Consider the following 21,489-nt stretch of genomic DNA (forward strand, 5'->3'; position numbering starts at 1 on the left):
TGTGTCTAATGGCGTTGCAATTAGCTGAATGCTGTTCATAAGGCTAATTGCTTATTAAAGTCTTTCTTTTTCCTGTCACTCAGGACAGAAACAAGGGACTGATTTTCTTCCTGAATGTAGTATACCTACAGTTACAGTATGTTAAACATGAATTGCACTGAAGTGCCAGCTCAAATGCCCCTCTTTTTAATCCACAGTGTATATGTAAAATATTTTCTCCAAAACATAGACATCAGGCTAGTTCTTATTTTTTTAAAATTTCTGTCATGTCAATTGCAGAATCAGAAGTGTTGAAGGAGATTTCAGTCTTGGCAAGAATGTAATGAAACTGGTCTGTTCAACATTTTCTGTCAGCTCTCCACTGCAGCATGCTTGCTGACTTTCTCTGTTCTTGGTTGGGAACACTGCCAAAAGGAAATCTGAGGAGTCTGTCCAACAATTTGTCTCTTTCAGAATCCACATCCCATTTTGCAATTTGTTTTTTTTTTTTTTTCTCTAATGCCTATTAAGACTGTTACAATAGTAAGTCATCAGGGAAGAAATCTGTTCCATAGTCTGTTGTAAAAGAACCAGGAGAATGCTGTAGGTGTAGAAATTCTGAAGAGCTTTAGCAGAGGGTTCCCACTCTGAGTGCAGTTTACTTTCCATAGATGTGAGTGGAGGACTTAGCATTGCAGACCAGTTGTAATTGTGGAAAGGCTTTTCCTGCCAGTACTGTGTAAGCTGGTTATTCTATTAGAAACAATCCATGTAGTTTACAAGTACCTTGGTTTATAGATTAAATCAAATTCTGTATTAATCAGTTTTGATAATGCAGATTATAAGCACATGTAGGAGCATCTGCTTCTATTTTGTTTAGTTGAAGATTATCCCTTAATCATGCAACGCCCAGGTGAGCATTTTCAGATTTGTTGATTCAGGGAAGGTGGAGATAGTATTAAAGGCCACTCACATTATGCTGTGGTTACACTTACGTTGTGGCTCCTCTGAAGAATTGAACCACTCAGTGAAGAGAATGGCAAGAAGAAATGTCCTCATTACAGGTTGCTCCTCCGGAATTGGACTGGCATTAGCTGTAAAAATGGCAAAAGATGAACAGAAAAGATTTAAAGGTAATAATCTATCTGTTCTTTATCTTTACAGAAACATACTGTTTGAGATGGTGCTGGGTTTTTTTGTCTGTGATTTAACAGGTGATTTTATTCAGTTTGGCGACTCATTTTTGGTTTGTTTTCCTCTTCTACTGTCAAGAAAGCACAGTGAAAATCCAGGAAATATGGAATCCAGAATTAGTTTATGGGTACCTAAAAACAGTTTAGTGGCATAATGTAACACCCAGGTTTTTAAATTTTAGTGACTGTATTATGCTTTCTACACTCCATGTTCTTCATTAGACAAAGCTGTTTAATTCTTTTGAATTTCTCGAGGATTTCAGAACCAGACTGGGAAATTAGTGACAATGTATGTTCAAAATAGAATCCTTTAACTTTTAGTTTTTATCTCATTTCTGTATTAAGTCCTGCATATAAAAGTATTGTCCTTTAATACCTCTCTGTACAAGTGCCACACTGAAGATTTTATTTCTGGTGTGTTGCAGTGTTTGCCACAATGCGGAACCTGGCCAAGAAAGAGCCACTGGAGGAAGCTGCAGGTCACAGGCTGGGCAAAACCCTCGAGATTAAACAACTGGATGTCTGTGATGAACAGTCTATTAAAACCTGTGTGAATAGTATCCCTGACAGAAGGATTGATGTCCTGGGCAAGTACAGGATGTGTGTGCTATCAACAGATACCAGATTTCTATAAAACATTGTCTCAAATACCCTGGAGAAGTTTTGTTAGTGTATTTTTTAAATTATCAAAGTAAAAATAGCGACATAGTATATTTAGTATAGTGGATTAAATCTCACCCTGCTTCCATGAAGTAGGGTAGCTTGTTTTCCCTGTTTACAAAGGAGAAACTTGATCACAGGGAGGTGCCTTGGGTAAAACCATACTTTTTTTTAGTAAATGTGAGAAATTTTGTCTAAACTGGCATCTTCATGAGTGAAACTTTCCACCTTATTTATGAAGCAGAGCCCGTGAATGAAGGTAACACCTGTCTGTACTAAGAAAGCAATAGCATTGGGAATTAGCAAGTAAAAGAACAAATGCAAAAAAGCTATAGGGATATTTCCATTTTGTATTGAGAATTAAAATTGTACTTTACAAACAATTCAGCAACAAGTGTTTTCATATTGTTTTGCTAAAAATAAATATTAGTATCTTAGTGGAAATGCTTATATCAGCTATTAAATCTTACCTACTAAAAATGATGGACTTGGCTTTTTTCTGATTAATTATTAAAACAGTGCTTAACAACTATTTCTGCAGAATTTATTATACTCCAATTTGATGTACTCCTTCTAGAGGAGAATGCCAGTCATATCATCATTCCCCACTTATAAATATCCAGGAGGCAAATAAAAATCAATGGAATTGTGTGTTTTGTTTCTTTTGTTGGGGGGTTACTTCCTCTTGAAGGTACATGAATGTCAATAAAACAAAAAAAATAGACCAAAATATGGCTTGGTCTATCACGTTTTTTAAGATTTCTATTAATTTCTATGGATACTGACTGTAGCTTTTGATTCTTAATAGTGAATTATTAAAAAAATACAAGTAATTCTTGACTCATTTTCTGGTAATCCCTTTATATTTTTTAAAAAAAGCACTAATCAGGAATAAATTAATAAAAAATGAAAAATAGCAGATAATTTAAATTTGATTAAAAGCAGAATTAAAAATAAAGACATATAGAAATGTCAAATGTATTTGGAAAACTCTAGTGACTAACATCTTTTAATCCTTTCTTTAAGGAGTATTTAGGATAATTTAAACCTTAATCCTCACATTCCTTTCAAATGCTTTCCAGTAACGATTGCAAGTTTATGTTTATGGATGTTTTTGCTTGCTGTTGTCTCCCATTTTGTGCAGTGAGCAATGCTGGAATGGGGCTCATTGGACCTATTGAATGTCAGAGCATTGAGGAAATGAAAACTGTGATGGACACCAACTTCTTTGGCCTGGTTCGACTCCTGAAGGAGATCTTGCCTGACATGAAGAGGAGAAAGAGTGGGCATATAGTTATAATAAGCAGTGTTATGGGAATACAAGGTAAAGTTGTTTTTCCTGTTTACTTGAACTAAGAGTTCAGTGTTCAAAATCCAAAGCTTTCCTCCTTTTAGAAAAAAAACAAAAACTAGGAGCTGGCATATTTGACTCTTTGTAATGCTGAAGTTCCAACTATAAAAAGTACCTGGTGGGTTTTATGCATCCAGGTATTTTGTTATTACACAGCAACTCTCACAGCATTTTAATAACAAAACCTGCAGGGCAATTTTTTTTAGAGTTTTAACTTGAACAGTATAATTTTTATAAAATTTATTGTTGTATTTTTATTATCTGCAAAATAGGGCTTAGCATTACTTTTCTCTTTCCTTTTGGAAAAAAATTATGGGAACAGACAAACGTGCTTGCTACGCTCTGCACAGTAGTAGTAGAATAAAATCCAGTCCTGGACAACTGTGCCACCTTTTTGTAAGGTTTCTCTTCTCACAACACTCGAGAGTTGAATTTTAGTGACAGATAATGATATTCCTACTCTTATAGCCCATCCTGTCTAGCTTTTTTTTTTTTTTTAATTTATTACAACTGTGACATTGATCTTATCTGGATTATTCTGGTGAGCAAGGGTCCTCCATGAAACTCCAAGAATTGGTGTTTTAATATAACACCCTCCACCTCAATGGATTGATGTAGTGCTTTTTCTAAATCACTCAGATGCAAGCTGGATCTCTTGCATAATTGTATCTCCTGCATTACACTCAACCTCTGTGTTCATCTAGAGCCTATTAAAGTCTTGCTGATAAATAATGCAGATGGTATTATATTTACAGACACTTTCATATCTTAGACTACAAAATAATATCATCCAAGGAGACCACAGCATCAGCTAGGGGGAGGAAAAGCATTAGTCAAGCATCTTTGCTAGACTAAGCAATTTTGAGAACAAAATTTGTATTTAGATTCAGTGTATTCAAGGGTTTTTCTAGTGTTTTCCCAGCATGACTGTAGAAATTTTGGGAAAACACGCGAGTCTTTAAAATCAAACTATTAGTATGTTGGATAAAATCACATTCTCAGGATGTTTTGTTTATACCATCAGGCATCTTATTTAATGATGTTTATGCTGCATCTAAGTTTGCTGTGGAAGGATTCTGCGAAAGTTTAGCTATACAAGCACTCAAGTTCAAACTGCAGTAAGTATTGATCCACTGGTGTAAATGGCATTGATCCACTGGTGTAAATGATATTGATCCACTTGTGTCAATTGTATTTTAGATAGTTTAAAATACATTCAGAGGTAGGAAAAAAATCTTTAAAGCTTGCTGCTAAACAGACTGAGAAGCCCTTGAAAACTGTACATCACAAAAGACATAGAAATGCCCACACCCTTCACATTATGTAAGCAAATAAAAAGATCTAGATGTTCAAATAAACATGTTCTCTTGAACAGTTAAAGGTTAGTTAGCTTTGGATAAAATACAGTTCATGCAATGCTTCTGAAAACAGATTCTTACCTACAGTATCACAGGAGTAAAATTATAACTTTGACCTGTGATCTTTCCCCTTGGAAAGGATAATGGCCTTAGGCAATTCACAGGTTAAAAAGTTCAAGGGCTTATCAGAGAGACTGAGCAAGTGCAAATCCATCAGAATGTTACAGGGTGAGATACCTGTAATGAAGGGGGGTGGGAGGAAAGTGAGAAGTGTGGTGTACTATTCCTAACATTTTACACAGTATTTAGGAGACCCATCCTGTTCATCTGTGGGACTTCGGGTTTGATTTGTCACATGTAATTCACATGTAATACTCATGCAATTCTGCTACTATTCTTGGTGCAAACTCCAATAACTGGTAAGTGTCCATTGCATTTCTGTGTATCTAAGCATTTGGGCCTCGAGGAAAAAGACAGCTGCTGTTGTGGAATTTCAGAGCGAAGTGTGATTATGCATATTGCTCTGCAAAGTTAGGAGGGACCTAAATGTAATAATACACAGGATATACCACAATTCATAATGAGATTGCAGGAGTATAAGACACAGTAAAAAAGAGGTTATAAAAGGAAGTATAATAAGACAAATTCAAGGTCTAATGGGAAGAGTGATGCAAGAGAAAGGGCTTTAATTCCAGCAATAGTTGGAATTCTGCTGTGAAGGTCAATAGCTTGATTTAGTTCTGAAGAAGAGCCTTTAGAACATCCCCTGAAGAACTCAAGTCCAGTAAGAGGCCCAATCCCAAAGAATGTTTTGATAAACACAGTGGCTGGGTGTTATTACTGCCTGAGAAAAGAACCAGGAAAAATCTGACCAGTAGCTGTATTTCAGTGATTTGCTATAATATGCTACTGGGCAAAATAAAAACTTTGAGATTTGGCAGCAGCCAGAATCTGTCCACCCACTATAAAAATCTCTGTATTGCATTTTATTATTATATAGTGGCGGGATCTTAAATCATGTAACACTAACAGCTTGAAAAAGAAAATCCATGTTCTGGCAATTCCCCTATCTCTTTCAGCTACTTCTAGTATTATAATTAGAAACAAAGAAACCTATGCAGGATTTGGTCCAGAAAGTAATGACTTTTGTTACCATCCATTAATTAATTTTCTTACTATCTGGTAAGTCCTTGTGAATAAATCACCCTTGGATTCCACGGCTGTGAGACAGCAGGTAACAACTGCACTCACTTATGTCATGAATTAAGTTACAGCACTTCTCTGAAAATTGAACTATGCAGATTTCTATCACTATATGTGGATGGGTAGAAGGAGCAGGGCAGCAGTAATGCAGTATGGATTGCCTTTGCAGAAAGTACTGTTACATACTGTTTGCTAGTGCAACTTTTCAATGTTCTTTTTGGAGAACAATTGAGGGTGTATTTTCCTTGGAGGACAGAAAACAACCAGTTAACCTCTTTTTTTTTTTTTGAACAGGTTAAGTTTGATTGAACCAGGCCCAGTGGTTACAGAGTTTGAAAGAAAAGTGTTTGAAGATGGAATGAAAATGGATCTTTCAGCTGCAGATAAAGAAACAGCTGAGATGTTTACTAACATTTACCTTAAAAATTACAAACAAATTTTTCAGAGCCTGGGACAAAGTGCTGAAGATGTTGCAGAGGTAACTCATAAAAAATTCATCTTTTGTTGTTGTTGTTTTCTTCCCTTTGTAATTTATGAATACAGTGGTTGGCTGGTGGGTTTTTCTGGTAGAAGCATTCAGATTAATTAAATGTACACAATTAAAAAGTTTTTTTAAAAATTCAAAAGAATTTTCAGAGTCTTTAAACAAAAGTCTACAAAATACTAAAAGAATGTTCATTTTGAATTATTGAAGATAACTATGAATTGTAATTTAAATACTACTCAGATATTGGATGCCCTTTACATCCTCTGGTGAAGTCTGAATATTCTGCATTGTTACCATACATCCACCCAGGGTTCCCAGTACTGGTAAAGCTCTGTCCTTTCCACCTCACTCATAATCCCTCCACTAAGGGAAGTTCACACAGCCACCCCAGGCCACCAAGGCACAATAAAAGAAACTTGGATGTTTCTGATGTTTGAAGCTTCCTGCAGGAAGACAAGTTTAGGCCACCTGTGGGAGGGGATGATGATTTCAGGTGTTTGCTAGAAGGAGTATCTTTAGTGTCAACTGATGATTCCCAGATCTTGGTGTCAAAGGCACAGTCCTGTCCCTTTAGCAGTGAACTGCAAAAGAGAGGATCTACCTACTGTGGGCATATAAGCCCACAATCATTTGGAAGACTACTCAGGATACTAAATTGTCAGATGCTATTGCCATGGTATAGAGAAACAGAAGAATAAATAAGAAATACTTCTTATGGCCTTTGAATATTTCAAGAAGAATTTCTAATGATGGTTTAGTAAAACTATACAGGGTTTTACATAATTCTAGCACTTTATTCTTCTACTTTTCCACTGAAAACTGGGTTTTTACTTTACTGTCTTGGTAAAGGTTCTTTTAAAATTCTGTTTCTCCTTCTCTACAGCATACAGTAAAGATAATTCTTGCAGAAAATCCACCTTTTCGCCATCAGACCAACACCTTGTATACTCCAATGACAACTCTGAAGTACGCAGATCCAAATGGAGATCTACCCATTGACATATTCTACAAAATGGTTTTTCAGCATGACAAAATCTTCAGTGCAAGTCTCAACTTCATCAAATTGCTACGGTGGAGAAGCAGAAAGAGCTTTGACCTGGGAAAACCTTCACAATAAGTATGAGATTATATAGTGCAAATTGGAATTATTTTTTGTAGCTACTGATGACACAGTATGTTGTTATTCAAATGCCTTTGGTCTGTAATTAAGAAAATGCATGCAAGGTACTTGTTTGAGCTTAGCTAAGATATTCATTTCAATGTGTATCTCTTGAATGTTACTGTTTGCAGACCCTTGCAATTAAAATCCTCTAACTGTAGTTTTATTCTGTTTAGTGTTTTGCTTTTTCCAGAGATGTTTTCTTAGGAACACGAACACTGACTGATATTTGTGTATTCAATATTAACCTGACCTCCTTCACTTACTTGAATATAATACACACTGAGAAGTGTACAGTATGCAGATGATTTAGATTCTTAATATCATAAAAATATGTTTTTACTTATTAGGATAGAATCAGTATTGTAATTGGTCAATTACACTGCCATTCTCATTTCCAGAAGTCGGATCTATTTATCAGCAACATAAAAGAAAGTCTCATCAATCTTAAAATGTGACTAGTAGAATATTTATTATTAATATATTTTTATTATAATATTCTAAATGCTTCCTTTATATGCAGTGGTTACTAGCATATTGCACTTAGCAAGCAATAAAATGTTTTTTTAAAGCATCTTAAAATAAAATATCTTCTTACTGTCTGGGTACTACTTTTTGAAAACAAAGAATTGTCAGTAATAAGTAATCTCAATCCACTGAATTCCTTCAGTACCTTCGGTGTCTGATACAGAACCCTCTTGTTCCAAGCTATCCTAATAAGTACGTGTTAAACCAAAATTCTGTCATGTAGAGCGGATCTTTTCCCTTGCTTTTTCTCAGCCTAGTGCTCCAGGTGGTTTGAGGCCAAGGTTTGAGGGGAGCCTGGCTGCAGTGCTATTGCTGAGCCTGTCGTTGCTGTTCCCTGACCGCAGCAGAGGCCGAGTGACCCTCGGGCCTCCAGGCTGCAGCTTCCCAGCACATTCCACCCACAGAGCCCAGCTTTCCTTCAATACCGTCTCAGAGAGCCAAAACCTAATTCCGTGCTGCGACTTGCAGCGGCCCCGCCCTGCCTCTCCCCAAAGGAGCTCAAAGTTTCTGCGGCTCCCAAAGACTGCGGCTAATGCAGGGCTTGCTCTGCAGTTGTGACCCTTTTGGTGGGGCCTAGGATGCAGGGGCATGCAGGGGACTGAGGGGACAGGAGCAGCCGCAGCAGCTGCTGTGCACAGCTGGGGGCCCCAAGCAGCCCAGCATCAGCGTGTGGATGAGAGGTGAACAGAAGCAAGCCCGAAAGGAGAGAGCAGGAATTAAATGACAGCAGAGTGCTGCTGGGGCTGAAGGGAGCCTGGCAAATTGCCCCTCTGCAGCTGAGATCTCCTTGCCACCTGCTGAGGGTCAGCACAGGGTACTGGACAGAGACACCCACAGAAGGGCTAGGCCTGCCAGCAGCCCCAGTGTCGCTCAGCTGTGCTTGTCTCTGTCCTGCAGCTCGGGCTGGGCTGCATTCCGGGGCAGTTTTTTCCTTTGCAGCACACAGCAAGACAAGACCAGGGCCGTGGGTTTAGTGAGCCTTTCACAAACACTACCGTGGTCTGGCTAATTCCGTCTCGTGCAACCCTCACACTACTGGCTATGAAGTGAGTGCAAGCAGAAAACACAGTGTAATAGATAGATAGCTGCCGAGTAAAGCCAGCCCTGCCTGCAAGTCGTGAATCAACTGCGGAGGGACGAGCCTGGCGGGGCTGTCAGATCCCCTGCTGCTGCCGGCACCGAGGGGAAAGCCGGGTGTGGCCGGGTGTGGCCGGAGCGCAGCTCCAGGCGGAGGGCGGCGGCTGAAGGACCCCTCGCCGCCGCCCGCACGTGGCAGCGCGGCCTTTCCGGCGCTCCCGGCGGCGGAAGCCGCTCCGGCTTCCGGCGGAAGCGCCGTCCCTCGCAGGCTGAGCCGGGCTCGGAGCGTTTCCGCCTCGCGGCCGCCGCACGGCCGGGCCAGCCGGGGCCAGCGGAGCCGCGCGGGGCTTCCGCCGCTCGCCTCCCCTCACACAGCTCTTAAGGCAGCGGCGCCGGCGGCCGAAGGATGTGGCGGAGGCGGCAGTGGCAGGCGCCGCGGCCGAGGGAGCCCTGAGCCCGAGCAGCGCTTCCCGGCGCCGCGACCCTCCGGCCCGGCAGCGACCCCCGGCCCGGCCCCGCCGTCCCCCGCCCCTCGGCGACGCCGCCCCCGCGGCCCCGCCCGCCCCCGCCGGGTCCCCGCGCCCTGGAGGCTCGCGCGGGCGCCGAGCGCAGCCCGTGAGCCGAGCGCAGCCAGGATGGCCTCGTCGTCCGGCAACGACGACGACCTCACCATCCCCCGGGCTGCCATCAACAAGATGATCAAAGAGACGCTGCCCAACGTCCGCGTGGCGAACGACGCCCGGGAGCTGGTGGTCAACTGCTGCACTGAGTTCATCCACCTCATCTCCTCCGAGGCCAATGAGATCTGCAACAAATCGGAGAAGAAAACGATCTCCCCGGAACACGTCATACAAGGTGAGCTTCCGCGGGTGCTGTGCCGCTGCCGGCCCGGGCACCTGGGAGCCGCTCCTGTCCCGCTGCCGCGTTTTCCCCTCTGGTTGCTTGTAGCTACGCAGAACACAAAAGGCAGGCTCTGGTAAGGGTGTGGAGGAGAAGCGTGTGCTGTCTGGCTTGCCAGTCGCGCTGCAAGAGAGCATGTCTTTGTGTGGTTAGAGCGGCTGCTGGCTGTGCTCAGGACCAGCTCCGGTGTTGTGCCTCAGAGAAGCCTGTGGTGCTGTGAGTGAAGTCGTCAGATCTCTTCCTCGTACCTGGGAAATGAGGTCTGCTTTTTCGAATGGATGTGCAGCGTGTTTCAATAATATGAATTTAGTAAATTTTTTTTTTTTTTTAGTTGGAGATTGATTATGTGGGGCCCAGACTTTATTCCATGGTATTCTTGTCTGGAATCTCTAAAGAGTATATTTCTTTAGGACTGTCCATAGAGTCTCATTGTTTAATGTTGGATCTTCGTATCTGTTTCAGAAAGCATTTAAACGTGACCTATGCCCTTGTATTTTCTGTGCTGTTTACTTGCACTTCTACTTGCTTGAATAAAAGGCGAGTTCTCTCTCTGTCTTGTTGGTTTTTCTTTAAATTCTGTCGCAAATAGGTTTTCTTGCCTCATCCCGAAGTCTGCATTAGGCATCGTTTTTTGTCAGAAGTCACTTGCTTTGCTTCTTAAGCCGGGGTTGTTGATGTCGTTGTTTGCTGCAAACAAATTTATAGCAGCAGTAGTGAAAGAGTTCTTCACTCGGCTGCTTAGTAGAGGTATTAACAGCAGCATTTGTACTACAGCTGTTTTCAGGGCTATGATGGTATCGAGTTCGTTTAAAAAAATCTTGTCGTGATCTGATTTTTTTAAGCAATATTTGCTGTTTGAAGGAAAAAAAAATTACAGAAGAGGTTTAAGTACTTGACTGGGTCATGAACTGCAAAAGAAAATAAGTAGCATGTACGAGCTTTAATATTAAATTAAATGCATGTAAGCTTGCAAGTTTAGCAAAGTAGCTCCATCACAGAAGCCTAGGATGTAAAGTAAAACCTGTGCTTGCACATGGAAGCATACTTTAGGTGTGATGCTCTTTAATACATGGATAGTTTTTTCAAGTCGCCACACAAAATGTTTGAGGTTAGTTCTTAACACAGGACAACGTGTAATCCTTAAGACCGAGGGCAGTAAAGGGTTTATGTATGAAAGTATTTTGTACCCAGTAGTGGTAGTCTGTAGAAAAGAGTTCACCTATTGCTGTCCTAGGCTTTGTGCAGGTTTTTTGGAACAGAAATTGAAACTAAAGTGGGTGTGCATAACATCAGCAGATGGTCCCATGCCAAGTATTTTGCTGGGTTCTGTGTCCTTATGTTATCACATCTCAGAGTTAGAAAAAGTTATTTTCAAATTAAATCTATACTTTGTAGCAAAATATTGCAGTGTATCCATTTTTGTAATGTTTTAGAGATGAATGGATTTTCTGCTGTGCTTATGTTTAAGGAAGTAATTGCTATTAGCTCATTTCCAATGCTGGTCAGCTGGCAGATGATCCTTCTGTGAGGTTTGAGGGTTTTGATTGCCACTTTTGGAAACAGTGATTGTGTGTATAAGTAGAGCATTTCAGCATTTTCATCAATCTTCATACATTCTAGATACTTGCTGTTTTGAATGCCTCTTAATGCAGCAGCGTCATGATAACGATGCTAACAAATGAGGCAGTTGAAATCTGTTGTGGTCGCCCATGTATCTTTTTTGTTCTGAATGCTTAGAAGTCAAATGAGGCTAATGGCCATCACATCACACCTGGCCCAGCCTAAGCACAGGGTGCTGCCAAGAGGAGTCTTTTTGTACTTTCTGAGAGCGGGAGAGTTCAGATTGTATCTGGCAATTGCAGATACAGCTGACCCTGTGGCCTTTGAGAATTTAGGGCAGAGCAGGGTTTCCTCTCAGGTGAGTTTGCTGGCTGACTGGGGTCTACATGGAATTGTTGTGCAGTAAGGTAGGCTGTGGATTGATGTCAAATCTTGTCTCTTCTTTTCATGGACTGTTAGGATACTGACAATGTGTATATTAGCACGTAATTTTAAGAGTCCCACAACTGTTCATGTTTGGGATTTTACTTTGGGAGGTCTTATTTCCTTTGAAAGGAGCATAAAAAATTAAAAGTCTCAGATATTAATGGATTGATTTTATAAAATAAAAGTATTACTAGCTATGTGTCACTGATTACTCAGAGACCTCCACCTTCATGCAGTCATTAAGAGTAGGAGGAAACTGGGAAAAGGATAATTGTGATTTGGTGTTTGTAAATATGAATGGTGCTATCCCAAATGCTGTATTTTGGAATTCAGCTGTTTACATTTGGTGGGATAATTCTAGCCTCAGGAAAATACTAAATTTTAAGTCATCTGGGTAGGATGGTATGTTTAAGACTCAAAAAATAGAAAGGCTTTGAGTTTTGATGAGAGAGCAGCTCTGATAGAGTAGTAGTCACTTGTCCCACATTTTCTCACCATGCTTGTATAAAGGGATTCATAGTCCTTCCATTCATATGTGTTCTGTAAGCCTTGATGTGCTTCAAGAAGATGGTCAACTTTGTAAGTTGTTTCACAGGCAGCAGAATTTTGATGGAGTAGATTTATGATGCATAAATCATTTATGGTTATTCATAGCTTTGTTATATTGAATAACTGTAAAAATCTGTCTTGGTTGTATCACGTGAGGGATTTTAATTTTATTGTTGTGTGTGTCGGTGCTATATTCAATTCACAATTGTAAGTTCTTTCCATTAATTTATTTTCTTTTAAGAACCATATAAAATTTCTGCAAAAACACATCTTGAGATTAACTTCAGACTCGGTAGTCTGATCGTTCAGATTGCCAACCCTTTTCTTTTGACAAACACCTCTGATTTTGCTGTGATGATTTGTCTTAGTGATGTTAGACTTGTAGATTTCTTCAGTTTGATTTAAAAAGTATGACTTAAAGAAGTTTTCTGTATATATTGTCATTTTAAAATTGATATATTGTCATTTAAAAAATATATATATTACATTTTAAAATTGAATGAGTTCTTAAATATCTGTACAGTATTAACGTAACCAGTTCTGGTCTATGAGACATGGATTTGCCTCCTCTCTGCTGAGGCTGGATGAAACAAGCTTTTGAAGTTTTTGGTAATTCTCTCAGAAACTGTGGGCTAATTGGAAGAAGTATTTTCAGTGTCTGTGTGTGGGCTGAGTCTGAACTGGCATACTGTCTCTGAAGTAATTTGGTTGTCTCTAAATCAGTTTGTCTTTTAACTTCATTTCTTTAAAAGAAATAAGTATTATGTGAATTTCTTTGCCAGGTGTTCTCTATTAAAGAGAAGGTAGTGCTGTAAGACTAGAGGGCAGCACCCACAGCACTGCTGAAGACTGTGTGAGTTGTCTCTTAGTACAAGTTGGAAGCTGAAAACTTAGAGAATGCCTTTGGGATATTGTTTAGATTATGGTACCATGATGTGCTGCTGTAGTTATGGCTAGGAAAATGTTGCTTACAAAACTAGTGTTAGAATATTATCTGAGTTACTGTAAGATCTTGTTTATAACAAGTTGTTGATTGCTGTTGTGCAGTTTAGTGCCGTTTCTTCAATAGCTTGTCACAAAAGTTTGAAATTAAGATAAAGGTTAAAACAACTCTTGTGTTGTAAACTCTGAATTGTGTAAATGCTGGAAATTAACCATGTTTTTTATTAAACTGATACTTGTTTCTAGTATAATTGGTGTTTATGTAATGTTTCCAGTTTATTCTGTAATAGGTTCACTTTGGGTGTGTGTAGAGGCATGTCATAGTAAATGGTGCATGAGGAAACTGCCTTTTGTCACATGTGCTACCTGGGTTTTTATAATCCTTTCTGCTACCTTTGCATTCTTTAAAAAAAGTGTTGTTGCAGGATGTAGCTGCTTTGCCAATGTCTTCGGGCAGATAAAAGTGCAAGATTTTAGCTTCTGAATACATTTTAATGTGGACATAAATAGAAGGGGTTCAGTTGAGAAATAAAACAATAAAGTGCTTATACATAACTTTATATGGCTTTATATGTGTGAACTATGCATTTTATATATAGGAATTTAGATCCTAAAAGACAAAAGTTAAAATTCAGCAACCCAACATAATATTATTTAGTTCTGCCTTTTTGAAGGATCTATGATCACTTTACATGCATCACTTCTGCTCTGTTGTAGGTTTCTAATTTACCTTCTACTGAAGACTTGCAAAACCTGCAAAGGTAGAATCTCTGAGAGAAAATTCAGATAGAAATTCAGTTAGGAAGGACTTCTTAGCTGTCTAAATTTTGTCAATTCTGATATAGAAAAAATGGGATAAAGAGGTCTTTTGGAGAATAATGCCTGTCTCTAGCAAAGTGTATCTGAAAGCCCTGAATCCTCTGCAAGTGTAAGCTTCTTTGGTTGTACATGATGAACCTTAATTTTTTTAGCCTAAAAACATGTATTCCTATAGGACATAGCAGAAGGGGGGGGGGGAGGGGGAAATAGCTGTCAGATCTCTTTAAGAATAGAGGTTTTTGTCAGCAGATAATAAGAAAGTTACCAAGTGTTTTACTTTTTTTTTTTTTTTTGTTTTAACTAAACAAATCAATATCTATTACCAGAAACTTTGTAGAAGGTAAACAATGTCTTTTTTTTTTTTATTTCTTTCTAGCGCTAGAAAGTTTGGGGTTTGGCTCCTATATCAGTGAAGTAAAAGAAGTCTTACAAGAATGCAAAACAGTAGCACTAAAGAGAAGAAAGGCCAGTTCACGCTTGGAGAACCTCGGCATTCCCGAAGAAGAGCTACTAAGGCAGCAACAGGAATTATTTGCACAAGTAAGTGAAGCAATCCTTGTCCTGATGAGCTTGGAATAATTAATGCTGCAGGTCTAGGGCCATGCAAACATGTGCACATGTTAACAAATATCCCCTTCCTTGAGAATTGATGTGGCATCTGAGATGATACTTCTGTGATTTGACATATAGGACTTCGTATGTGAACAGATTTCATATTCTAGTTTTAAAAAGCATGGAGTTTTGCTGCTACTTGAGTATTTTCAGTCTGTCATGGAGAAGATATTGAGAATTAGTTGACGAAGTAAAAGAGTAACAGCTGGTTTCTAGGAAATGACCTGTTTTGAAGCATTAAAAAATGAAAATAGCTTTTCTGTTTCTGACCATCAGTGCATAAATGTTATTTCTTATACTTGGAAAGAAACTTTATTCTTGGCAAGACTATAATTGAGTGAATTCATGCATAAATTTTTAAAGAGGCCATTGAGGCATGGGAAAAGCATTTGTCTGCAAACAGTGTACTAACACATACACATTCTACTACTTCATCCCAGCCTTATCCCCTTCCAGTTTTCCCAGATAGTTTATCATCTCCCAGTTTGACTAAAACCTGATTTTACTTACTTCTTTTTCTCCACTATCTTTCTCTTGACTGCTCTCTTAGTTTGACAACACCATTCTCTAAACTAAGAGCTTGGTTATCTGGTATTTCTCTTTTCTTTTAACCAAGGCCAGAGTCTTATTTTCTCGCTTTGCTTACTCTGATTTCCTCTGATAAAAATGCTTATTCAGTTAATGTCTGATTACTGTGGCCTTCTCTCCCCTTTGCAATACTTTTATCTTGCCGAGACTGTTGCTTTTCATGTCATGACACGCCAAATACTTTAATCTTTATTGCATGATGAATTTTAAGGCATTTAAAATTTCAGCATACCGTATAGATATTGCAGTGAACTAGTTATGATCAAGTCACACGCGCCTAACTTTTGTTTGAATGTACTAAGTTAGAAGGACCAATATGGCTGCTTCTGGATTTTGGGTAAGGTTTACAAATAGGCAGTTTGATACCTGTTTTTTACTTACTATTTTGTGCAAGTAACTCAATGTGATACACAAAATAAAAAAGCAGCAAAACTAAGGTGTATTAAGGGAGTACTAGCTCCAGAGTATCGCTGAAAAGAATAAATTTAAAAAATTGTCTAAAACCTCCTTATGCAAGCTACACTTTGTCTAAGGAATGACAACTTGAAGAATATTCTTTTAAAATTCTGTTACTGTGCCTTAACTTCTAATTTAAGACAGCGCATGCCAGTTTGACAAGATTGTATGAATGCTTTTTAAAAATAGTGTTTGGTAATATGGAAAATGTTTGCTTAGATTCAAGGATCACAGTCTCATTTTTCAAAAATAGTCGCAGTAATGTGCTGTTGGAGGTACTGTAATTAGTCTTAAAAATAGTTACACATGTGCATGCTTATTTATTTGTGTTAATATTTTTAATATTCTAAAGCATGACACTAATGCTGACTTCTTGCTCTATTTCGAAAATGCCTGCCTGTTATTATGAATATTTGACACCTCTGGCTTGGATGATTGTAAATATTTGAAGTCAGGGAATGTCTCAGTCCAATATTCATGTCTTAATTTTTTGTGCAAGACAAGGGTCTTCATAGAGTTGGGGGGTTTTTGAGGCTTTCTCACTGGAGTTGTGCAATAAATGAGTTAATTTTACCAGAGATTAATTATAGAGCTTCTTGGTCAATGCAACTCAATGGAATTCCTCAGTTACGTGGGTTTTTTCTCTCTTCCCATGTGTGAAATGGTGTTGTCATTACAGATGTGGCTGTGAGGGTGGGCACTGACAAAGTGATGCATCCAGTGTGGCGTGCTGAGCCTCCTTGCTGGAGCGTGCACGTGTATCAGCTCTGAGTGTACAGTGCACCTCGCTGCACAGGCTCGGTAGGAGCCCTGTTGTCACCTCCTGGCTGATAAATATTTGTGCCTTCCTATGTGGACAGATGCTGCTGCCTTTCCTTCAAAACTCTGTGGCATCTTATATGTGTTCCAGCCCTTGTAACTATGCTATCACTTGAAGTTTGAAATACTGAAAAGTTTTTGTTGAGAAGAGATTTCTACTTCTGTTTATTTTTTACTGCTAGAACAGAGGAAAATGTGACACTTCGTAATAGTAAGGGAACACTCCCCTTTTTTTCATGTTGCTAAGCTGACAAATAGGGTTTGATTGTTTTCCGAACATTATCTTTTGGCATCTTATAGTTTGCCAAACTGAAAAAAAATTTGATGCCTTGCAAAAAAATAGGAAAAGTCAGTGATTGCAGTAGGATTAGAAAGGAAATCATAATAGTCTTATTGATGACTTGTAAAAGTAGAAGAGTAAAATATACTAATTGATTGTGTTAAAGAAAAAATTTCCAGTCTATTACTGAAATCAACTGGAGTTACCAAAAAAAAACAAGTGAAAACTCTGGGCAGAAAAATGAAGATTCATCAGCTGAACTATTTGAAGTGTTGTGGAATCTTTTGTACTTTTCAGTAGAAGTCCATACCTTTCTGTAGCAAAGCCATCCTCAGTTGTCATGCCGGAATTTGAGAAGACCATGCCTTGCTCTATTTTGCAAAGATTGCTTGGCAAAGTAACATAATGGCTTGCTTTGTTTTTGTGATAATGTGTGCCTCTGTGGTTCAGTTGGATGATTTAATAATTGGAAGTTTTGTTATTTGTAATCAACAAAGCAATGCTGTCTTCATCTCTGAACTGTGATTAAATGTTAAGATCCCTTGAAACTCATGTCTAAGGTTTCCTTTTCTTAGCCTTAGTTACATTTTTCATTAGTTAGTGGTTCAGCACAGTCATTACAATACACTAATTTCTGTCTGTTGTTTTTTGTAAGTGTAAGGCTTCAAAACAGTGGTGTCTTCAGAGGGAGAGAGACTATAGCTAAACTTCCTGGTACCAATTATTAACGTACGTCTCAATGTGGTTTTGCATATGCAATTAGTTAAAAAAATGAAAAATATATAAAAGTGCAATCTGCAGGTAAAGATAAAAATGTGTTTAAAGATAATCTGTTCTATAGATTCTTCATGAGCTATGTATGGCCTTAACAATTAAATTCGTGTCTCTAGGCTAGACAACAGCAAGCAGAACTGGCACAGCAGGAATGGCTACAGATGCAACAAGCAGCTCAACAGGCACAGCTCGCTGCTGCCTCAGCCAGTGCATCCAATCAGGCAGGATCCTCTCAGGATGAAGATGATGAAGATGATATCTGAAAATCACCAGCTGAATTGTCTTACTAAGAAATACTTTTCCTGCACAATGAAAACAGTGAAATGAATGCTTACCTGTAAGTTTGTATGCATCGTGGACTGGCAGTTGGTATTCTAGGGGTGTCTGCTGTTGTGTGCTGTACATGTATAAACTGTCTTTTTTGAACTCTTGAAGATTTAAGGTTCAGTATCATATCAACTTTGGATTTTTAATGGTGTATATGGAAATTTTAGATAGCAGTGCGTCATTTATTTGATCAATAAACAGTGTTACAATAAACAACATGTTTATAAAATATAGTGAGATTTATACAAAAAGCTCTAAATCCACATTTGCATTTCTTCCCTTTTAACTAAACTATAAAATCTTACTTAGAATTTTTAATTGTTTTTTGGGGGAGTGGTACAGTAGACATAATCTGTTAACGTGAAAAAAATGTAGAGTTCAGCATAGAAGAGTCTGAATTCTTAGTTCTTTTTAAAATGAGGATGTATATGGCAATAAATATTATATATGCTCGAATACCACACTTGTTAAAATTTGAAAATGATACATTTTCACCAAGCTAGGAAAAGGTATGTTTAATAGGAGTTGTACAAATTCAATTTTTTTTTTTTTTTTTTTTGTATAGGGGTGGAAAAAAATTAAACCCATGGTTTTATTATGACATCCTTTTGACAGTCCTAACTGAGTATTTCACTTCAAAGACTGCCTGGTTTGAAGAACTAACTCTTCTACTACTTCACTCCAGTTTAGTGTTAACTGTTGTTGATGGTATTTTGTAGTCCAGATTTATTCATATTGTTGAAATATAAAGCTGGAACTTAAAGAAACAAAATTGTTTGTTCTGCTGATGTGACAGGGACTGATTAAGTATTGAAGAGCAAGAAGGCAAAAGCTGACCATAACAGTATGTCAAAAAAGAGAGAATTTATTTAACCTTGATTAGTCATTATCAGCATAATGCTAACATTCTCCAGACTAGATTGCCACTGGATTACTAAGGTACCTTGTTGAAAGACAACATTTTCTTCACTCAATTGGTTTGTTGGTAAGTCCAGGTTTCTGATAAATTGTTCCCCAAGAGTGATCAGCAGCAATACATGAAACAGAAATTATGTATTTGTCCTTTTGATAGTTCTGTTGATTTAATGGATGAGCAGCTGTCCTTTGTGTTGAAATAAAGCACAGTAGTGTCCATTGCTGAGTTTTAATGTGTTACATGAAGTAATACTGGCATATCTTCTGGTACACTGATCTGAGCAGACTAGAAAAGCCACTTGCATGTTGCTGTAGATGACCCCATAGCTCTCTAAAAACGTGGATGGTTTTATCAACTGATGTCCTCAGCGAGTTGCTCCGGTTGGAATTCTTGAGGAGGGCTGCAGCAGTCTGTTTACATGAGGATGCAAACAGCAAACTGTGGGCCCATTTTTACATAAAGATCTGAACAAGATACAATTGGCATGTATTCAGATCTCGGTCACATAGTGACTTTTGATTTAAATTTGAGATGTGTTGAGTTGCATATTGAATAAATGTGAACATGTCTTTAAAAGCAGTAATGCAGTGAAAACTCAGAAGAGTATTTGTTCGAATGTTTAAGTTTAAAAAAGAAAAAAAACCCAAACTTTCCTGGATACCAGATTAAATATGTTAGGCAAGGTTTGACCAAGGAAGTGGTTTTCTGTAAAGGTTTAAGTACCAAAGGTAGAAAATCTAGTCTAGTGATACAATGTTAATGTGCAGTGTTGGCTTTTCTAATTTGTACTGTAACACCTTCACACTTTCTATTTCAAATGAGTCTTTTCCTTCTAAATAATACTAGGTATATTTTCACACCTTTCTTTTCTGATGCAGGAATCAGGTTAACATTTTACTGCATCTGGTATGTATGGTGTAATGTTTGAATTTTTGTGACCTTTCTTTTTGGACATTCTTGTGCTTTTTCATATGCTGTATTCTTCAAGCAATAAAATTCTGATGTGTTTTTATAAAATTGCTTTTATATTTAATGAACAGTCTGTCTTCTTAATTTCCTTTATAAACAAAAAAAAAAGGCTACTTAAATCCTGTTTTTATTTTGGCTTCCTGGACACATTTTGTGACCTGAAGTCTTTACAGCCAGAGTGCTGTTGGATTGGATTGCTGTGTTCTGGGGTTGTTACTGCTTGCAAACAATGTTTCTGGGCTTGACCTGCTCTTTGGGGAATTGCATTTAGTATGTATGTATTTTTATAACCTGACATTCTGCACCTGAGAAGCTGCACAAAAGCCCTGTAGATGGTGTACTAGCTGCCGAAATGCTTTCCTAAAGTGATAGGCTACAGGCTGAGGCAATAAGAATTTAATTTAATGTAGATAGTCATGATTAACAATTACTTATTCAGCCATTCTTTCCCAAGTATGAAAATAAACTCTGGCACTTCAGGTAGAATCTTCACTGATCTTTCAACAAACAGATTTTGTATTACTTTGCTGTTGTGCTTCCATGCAGGAACTGCTCAGTGACGACAGATTTCTGAATATATGGTACTCCTGATGATTTTGGTACACCAGGTACATGGAGCATAAAGTTTGATTAGTGAACTGTATTGTTGCTTTGTCTCACAAGAAACATGTATTAGGATGTGTCTGTTTCTTAAATACTGAATTTATGAGATTATCTGTGGGTTTTCCATAATTACTCTGACAGTCTGTTTCAGAGTGCTCAAGTGACTTTCTCATGAAATCTTTCTATTCTGTTACTTTAATAAAGTGCGCATCTGCATGACATTGTGGATAACGAATATAGTTGTATTTACTACACTGAGGTACTTTTAAAGGAGTATCTTAGGGTTTCTAAACATCAAATGCCTAAAATGGTATTTGAATTTCAGTATTTGCATGTGGCTAATTGAGCTATATTTTGAAACACTGGAATTTCTGACACAATAGGAAATGTCCCTGAAAGCCACAAATATAAATTATGTTCCTCGGATTTTGTAAAAGTACTTCCACAAAGGAAGACTGTGAATAATAATTCTTGGTTGATCATTTTGTTCGGGAAGATTGTTTTCAGTTGAAACAAAGCCGAGTAAAGGTGACTTGGCATTTGAAACAATGCCAAGTAAAGTGACTTAATGATCATTTCGAAACAGCCAAATCCTTACTCTGAAATGTGTACCTCATTTTAGTTTCCTCGTGTTGGATTGTGATTTTGTGTAAGCCACACACAAAACAATGTGGAAGGAGGAGATGGGGAAGTGTAATATGGAAGATAAAGCATGCCGTGGTGTTATCTACTTTTGGTATTATACTATTTACCTGTCTAACATGGAAAAGTTCTACTCTGCAGCTTTACACTGAGAGCACATCAGCGGGATGCTGGCCAGGGTTCAGATGGATTTTGCTTACAATCAGTACTAGCTCTATGAGCCCTCAGACTTGTTAAAAGGACACTCAATAAATGTCCCATTTGAGACTAAGGGATGCTGTATGTGTGCAACTCAGTCATGAAAAGGAGTGT

At 38.4% G+C, this 21,489-nt stretch overlaps 2 protein-coding genes across 2 annotated transcripts; both read left to right on the top strand.

The window, feature by feature from the left end:
* Positions 1–709: 709 nt before the first annotated feature.
* On the top strand, positions 710–7,550 carry LOC110470270 (retinol dehydrogenase 8). Its single transcript, XM_077785448.1, has 6 exons — positions 710–1,112; positions 1,598–1,759; positions 2,977–3,156; positions 4,208–4,301; positions 6,039–6,222; positions 7,115–7,550. The coding sequence occupies exons 1-6, from the start codon at positions 956–958 to the stop codon at positions 7,346–7,348; spliced, it is 1,011 nt and encodes a 336-aa protein (XP_077641574.1). The 5' UTR covers positions 710–955; the 3' UTR covers positions 7,349–7,550.
* A 1,998-nt stretch (positions 7,551–9,548) lies between these two features.
* Positions 9,549–19,980, top strand: DR1 (down-regulator of transcription 1). The gene is made up of 3 exons (XM_021526050.3): positions 9,549–9,850; positions 14,568–14,731; positions 17,837–19,980. Exons 1-3 carry the CDS (start codon positions 9,631–9,633, stop codon positions 17,981–17,983), a joined length of 531 nt encoding a protein of 176 aa, XP_021381725.1. The 5' UTR covers positions 9,549–9,630; the 3' UTR covers positions 17,984–19,980.
* The last annotated feature ends 1,509 nt before the right edge of the window (positions 19,981–21,489 follow it).

This window comes from Lonchura striata, chromosome 9 (assembly GCF_046129695.1).
Source record: "Lonchura striata isolate bLonStr1 chromosome 9, bLonStr1.mat, whole genome shotgun sequence".
Taxonomy (NCBI): domain Eukaryota; kingdom Metazoa; phylum Chordata; class Aves; order Passeriformes; family Estrildidae; genus Lonchura; species Lonchura striata.